The 6,625-nt window shown below is 32.1% G+C and overlaps 1 protein-coding gene across 4 annotated transcripts in view; it reads right to left on the bottom strand.

Moving 5' to 3' along the window:
• LOC108723557 (regucalcin-like) overlaps window positions 1-3,946 on the bottom strand; it is a 9,283-nt gene extending 5,337 nt beyond the window's left edge. For 2 of the 4 annotated variants that reach the window (XR_001936651.1, XM_018449398.1), the window contains exon 1: window positions 3,814-3,945. Coding sequence is in view for 1 of the 4 variants with exons in the window: in XM_018449398.1 (XP_018304900.1) it covers window positions 3,814-3,878 (65 nt within the window). In the remaining 3 variants the exon portion in view is untranslated. Of the gene's footprint in view, window positions 1-1,185; window positions 1,428-3,813 lie in introns of those variants that run through there. The other 2 variants (XR_001936652.1, XR_001936653.1) reach the window with 2 other exon arrangements.
• Between the last annotated feature and the right edge of the window lie 2,679 nt (window positions 3,947-6,625).

A 6,625-nucleotide genomic window follows, 5' to 3' on the forward strand; every position in this document is an offset into this window, starting at 1 on the left:
CAATGCGCAAGCGCCAAAAAAGCGACACATCTAAAACCATGGCTGCGTTTCATTATTCACTGTCAGTACTGGCAGCATCAAGAAGACTAGAACTAAGGAGGATCAACTCGTGCCAATAGCGGTAGTGGGGGTGAGGCAAAAAGTGGCGACGGATAACTTCCCCCACTCTTGCGCTTCATTAGGCCTCTCTGTCGCTCTATATAGTCGTCGCTCTGTCGTTCTATAATCGTCACTTTGTCACTCTTATATCGAACTTTCACACAATGCGCAGTGCCGCTGCACATCGTGTGAATAGCCGCGGACGTTTTTTGACCCCCACCACGCGAGTTGATCCTCCTTAGTTCTAGTCTTCTTGGGCAGCATTGCACATGCCATTCCGAAATATATCGCAATAAACTTCCAATATACTTTTGCGTTTATATGACGTCATAAATTTTTGCGTCACTTCCTGTTTCTATTACTGCGACTGGCGAGATCAGGTAATCGCAGTAAAAAGATGGCGAAATTCAACGAAATGGGAAATCAGGAAAAAATTTGTTTTTTAAAATTAATAATTCCAAATTTTATCAAAATTTAAAAAATTATTTCTACACAGTCCTACCAAGTACTACTAAATCCATTTCATTATGCAATGTTGTAACGTCAAAGAAGTACTATTAGTAATTTCAAAACGCTTCTGCAGTACTACTTTATGACGTCATATTGTCAGTACTGACAGTGAATAACGAAACGCAGCTCATGTATACACCTAGTATACACCTAGCGAACGAACACCGAACGAACAGCAAACGCAAAAGTTTATGTTATTATTTGTTACATAAAAGTCGCAGTACGTTTAATTACTATGTGCAACGAACATCGAATTTAATCGAATGCTAGTATTCGGTACAATCAAGAAAAAGAATAAACTGTTCACAAACACAAACACAAACGTCCGAACATTCGCATTCGGTGTTCGTTCGCTAGATGTATACGCGGCTTTACACTCACTGATTTACTCGCGCACTTGATCGATACCCGAGTCGATATCACAAGAATGATTTACGAAGAGAACGATTTACGAACTATTCTAATTAGCGTCACCTCGAACGCACCACTAGCAACTAGCAACACTGGGTATAGAAGGAGCAGAGGAGATGGATTTGTCATGATCTATCAAAACAAACATAACAGGCCGATATTTACGTCGTCATTGCTTGGAGTCTGAAGAATAAATATACGTTCGAGATCAGTTCAGACCAGTTACGAACTGAGCACAACTGAACAGCTGAAAGTTGAATTGTCGACGATGCGATGGATCGTCGCAGATGAACCGAGTGCAACTGAAGCGATCAGACCACGACAAGTGATCAAAGGGGAACGAGCTGAAGTGAAGCGGATGGTTAAACTTGAGCGGGAACGGCTAATTACATCGATTGCTTTAAACAACCGGCAATCGTCACGACGGTACTGAGCGACAAAATACGGCGACGGCTATTTAATTAATGCGAGCTACACTGATAAAATTGTTTGTTTGGTTCCAGCCAACGAGTTATCGTTATGCAACACGCGTGGGATTATCAAGAACACTATCGTATCTCCAGATAACACTCGTTGCATTACAAGGCCTCTATTCTAATTTGTTTGATCAGCAGTTTCCAAGCAGAACAACAAGTAATATCAAAATAATGTCTAAATGAATTGTAAATGTTTGAAAAGTGACATTTCGTGATCATTTTGAAGTCATTTTGATGTAGTGATGACTTGTATTCAAACTGATTGGTAGAATAAAATAAAACTCATAATAAAATTTCTAATTATAAATCTGACATTTTACAGACTCACAATCTTAAAAATAAAAATAAACAATCCATACAAGGTTAATAAGAGGCCTATAAAGGTGCCAACGATTAAATTATAATACCATTAATTAATTTTCATTGTGTGGAATCTTCTTTAGTTTGAACGTTCGGTTCTCTTTGGAGTCCTCTTCAGCAATATTATATATCTTAAATCCTATTCATTGAACCTTTCGTCAAACGTGAGTTCTAATTAATGATTTCTAATTATATTATAATTGTTATTTCTAATTTTTTTTCTACGTTTAGATAATAAGAATTCAATAATTCTCGTTAAAGTTTAATTTTTCACATAAACAAGATACCGCAGGCTTGATAAGTTAATCACCGATCAGATTATAAATCAATTTCATCCTTAAACATTCATTTAAAAATAGCAATTGTAGATTGTGGATACACATATGTCATAATTTTTATGTAGAAACGTTGGACGAACATTGAAATTTTAAACGGACAATATGTCGTGTATTCACGGAATGATATTATTTATTATGATATCGCAATGCGCTGTAAACAAATCGAGATATTCTACAATTATCGCGCGTTGATGCGCTAATATTGTCACAAGCGCTAATGTTGTCACAAGTTTAATTACAAGCCAGCATATGTTCCAAAGATAGAAATGTATATTGTGAGAAGATTATAAGATGGAAATGTTGTATAAAACTTGTATCTATCACATTCAAGATTATGCAACATTTGTTTTCCTTCACTTTATGCGAGAAATGATGTTTATTTAATGCTGTGATTAAAAAATGAATTATTTCATGTAAGAGATCAAATAAAATCTTGTTTACGATTATGAATAACATTGATTAAAAATAACCAGCAATTCAGTGTGAATGTCACAAATATCCGGAATTTAGAGATACGATAACAAAAAATGCGACTCTCTTTTAATCACTATTATGTTTGCTGAGTGTGACATAATAACGCAGTGATTGCAATTAAAGGAAATCGTATCGAATAAATATTTGGTAGGACAAAATATTTGTGTTATAATCAAATTTGCCCTCGTCCACTCACTTTATTTAACTAAACTGACAACTGAAGTGTTAGTTGTGAGAGTCGCATTTTTTTTGCGCGTACTGTAGACATCTCTAAAATAAATATAAAAGAGCCTATATATCTAAAAGCTGAACACAAAAGATTTACGTCTATTTCTAATGTAGATTAGTTATTTTTTTTAAGATAAATTCTAAGAATTAGAAAAAATAAAAAGTAAGATAAACCGAGATTAAAGTTAATTTCCATTGAAAAAAATGGACATTAATTAGCCAATCTCTAAAGCTAATTAGATAATAGCCGACAAATTTTCCTAAACATAGAATCAGATATAAGTAGCAACGCTTATGTGGACAGAGAGGTAGAAGAGGAAATACTCAATTATTTCTATTCCTATCAGATAATAATAAAAACTCTTAATACTCTCTCTCATACGAATTTATATGTACATTACTGCATTCATGCAGAAAGTTTCCACAAAAAATTCATTTAATACAAAATTTTTTGTGAAATAAATATATCGGTCAATTTTTGAAAAAAAATATTTGTAATTCAATAAGAATGTATTTTTCAATAATAATTATTACTATTGATTGAAAATTTAAAATATTGAATGGTTCAACCTAATGATTCTTTTTGATTAAAGTTTAACCAGTTTTTCTTTTTAATTGTATTCATTTCCAGGAAGATGGATGGATGGATGGATTATATAATATATTTTATAAAATATAATTATAATAAATGTAGCTTTTAGGAATTAGCGCTGTACTATGTGCGCGATAAATTTCAATGTCAATGTTAAATTGTATCTCTCATATTATAATTAAAAATTAGTATACATGTTTCGGCTAACTTTCTCATTGTCTCGACAGAAGGGAATATTACTTGATATAGGCATTAATATTACGACTTCCGTTTATTAACGTAGGTTCATGACATCTCGTCTGTTTGTCAATGTCCTTTCACTTACCTGCCGTGAACGAGGGCGACGAGAATGCACATCAGGGACACATATTTACAAATTGCTCTTCTCATGACGTACGTATAGTGTCGTAGTACTCGATTAGAAAGGAATGGCTCTTTCAGGGTAGACTGAAAAGAACGAATAAAATTGGAACGCACAGACTTACTTCTTATATGAGCGCTCCTACCTTCACGGTTTGGTCGAAACCCGTGGAGTTTTTCCACGAAAGATAAATATCAGAATGATAGATAATGTTGATATATTCATAAATTACTTCGAATAATTTTTTTTCCTTTTTTTGACAGTAATTTGCGAAATTATTGTTGTGTCATTTAATGGTGTGTGAAAATGAAATATTCCAACGATCGATATATTACTTACGATAACAATCTTTAACAGAGAAAGTGCGGATATTGATTATAATTTGTTACGGTGAAGATATATTGTGCAAACTTTTACGATGAAATATGTTATATCACGAGGTGAGAACAGATCTTTTTAAATATTATGTAAACATTTTTGTACAAAATACATATTTTTAGTATACTTTATTACTCGCTTTATTAGATTGCTAAATCTTTTTCATGATAAAAATGGTTTTGTGTCATCAGGAGTATTTCTAATACTCGTAATAAACGTAAGTAAATTCATTAATAAAAAAATATTATTGAATTATTTAAGACATTAGGCGCACATAAAAATTAGGCGCATTAGGCTTACACAAATTAATGAATATGTTAAATGTATTAAAGAACATTTAATATATGTATATTTCTTGATTTACTGCAATTGGAAATTTTATAAAGCATCAGAACGTTAAGATGTTGAACTATTGTAAATTCATTTAAATGAATTAATTTCCAAAATGATAATTGCGTGCCGATATGGTTGTCGGACTTTCAACGCAATCAAATCTGAAAATATTAATAATCCCCCCAAATTCCCCAACGTAAGTTTTATTACAGTTTTTAAGTTGGGGAATTTGGGGGGATTATTAATATTTTCAGATTTGATTGCGTTGAAAGTCCGACAACCATATCGGCACGCAATTATCATTTCTGAAATTAATTCATTTAAATGAATTTACAATAGTTCAACATCTTAACGTTCTGACCGTTATGGCGCTTCTTAATTTAAAATTATTATGTTTAACATTAGCGGTCTTTCAATCTTATTATTGTTTATAAAACGTATTTGGTATTATCAAGAACAATCCATAAAATCTGAAAGTTAGATTTGATTAGAGAGAATTATGAAAAGTATTCGATATAATAATTAATGATCTATTAAATATATTGAAGAAGTCACAAGCACAAATTCGTAAATATAAAAGCATCTGTATATGTAAATGAAAGCAAGATAATAAAAGTGCAGATAAATTTATCACTTGTAACAAGTCATTTGTTATACAGGCCGTTTCTTTGCATAAAATATGAGCCCCTGACCGATATATACGGATGTTCAATCAAGCAAATGCTGAAAAGAAAACAAGATGGAAAATTTGATGACGTAATTTATACTTGGCATAAAAATTTAAGTGTGTTATATACAGATTTTCCCGAAATTCGCAAATCAAAATACCATAGCCAAAGTCAAAATGCAAAGTTTTTGAAAAAATATAAGTTGAAAAAATATTTGTCATACCGAGCAGTTTTTTGAGATTATATACAGTTTAAAAGTACATTTAAAAAATAAGGCCAAATAGATTATAGTTAAATGGCCGTTTAATCGTGTCGCGTGTCAATAAGCTTGCTGGTTTTATCCATGCGTTGATATACATATATCGTTATAATGCGTCTTGTTAGAGTAAGGCATGCAATTAAAAATAAATGTAAACTGTTTTGTATTAAAGAAAACTAAAAATTTTTTTATAAAATATATTAATTTATCCTCTTTTTAAGAATTTTTGAATGTGAATTTTATTACTATACAATTAAATTTGTGTGAAATATCGATGGAAATTAACGAACGAAAAATTTCTGAGTATAATGTTGTTATGCAACACATGTGTACCATTGTATAAAACAATAATTTATGTCGGTGGTAACATTTATATAATCAGAGTTATGCAGCGTGAAATATGATAATGTACATCTACGTGTTCATAATAATATAAATAAAATATGTTTTACGTGTTATCTGTGTAAACAATCTATGAATATTGAAGTCCCATACAGCACAGAATTTGCAGCGATATCGCTGCAAAATTTCTGCAATATTGCTGTAACGTGTAATGTTGTTGCAATGTTGCAGCAGTGTTACTGCAACTTTATGCCATAGGGGGTCTATATTATATGTTCTTAATTGTCGTTGCACTGGATTCAAGATTGGGCAAAATACATCATTAAAATATTTGAAGTACAAAATATTGTCAATCTTAATATTTGAATTACAAAATATGTATTTACTGCGATATTTCTGTTTCATAAGAAATTTGGTACGTTTAGTTTTATATTTTTATTATCTTTTATGTTATAGGTGTGGCTATTAAATAACGAGACTACCGCTGCTACAGAAGAAGTAGCATGCGCCAAACGCCAGCGACCGACAGCTATTTAGCGTGAAGCCTTCTCTTTCGAATGCAGTACCTCTCGCTTCTGTAAACAAATCCGTATAGCCGTAGCCTTCGTTCGCATTAGAGTTGCTTTTTGTTTCGCCGGAAAAATGGTAAGTGTAACAATAGAGCAACGAATTGTTGTGAAATTTCACGTGAAACTTGGAAAAACCGCTACTGAAACTTATAATTTATTGAAACAAGTGTATGGCCATGAATGTTTATCGCGTGCACGTGTTTTTGAGTGGTTTAAGCGTTTTCAAG

Source organism: Mycetomoellerius zeteki, unplaced genomic scaffold, assembly GCF_001594055.1.
Source record: "Mycetomoellerius zeteki isolate Tzet28-1 unplaced genomic scaffold, Tzet1.0 scaffold244, whole genome shotgun sequence".
Taxonomy (NCBI): domain Eukaryota; kingdom Metazoa; phylum Arthropoda; class Insecta; order Hymenoptera; family Formicidae; genus Mycetomoellerius; species Mycetomoellerius zeteki.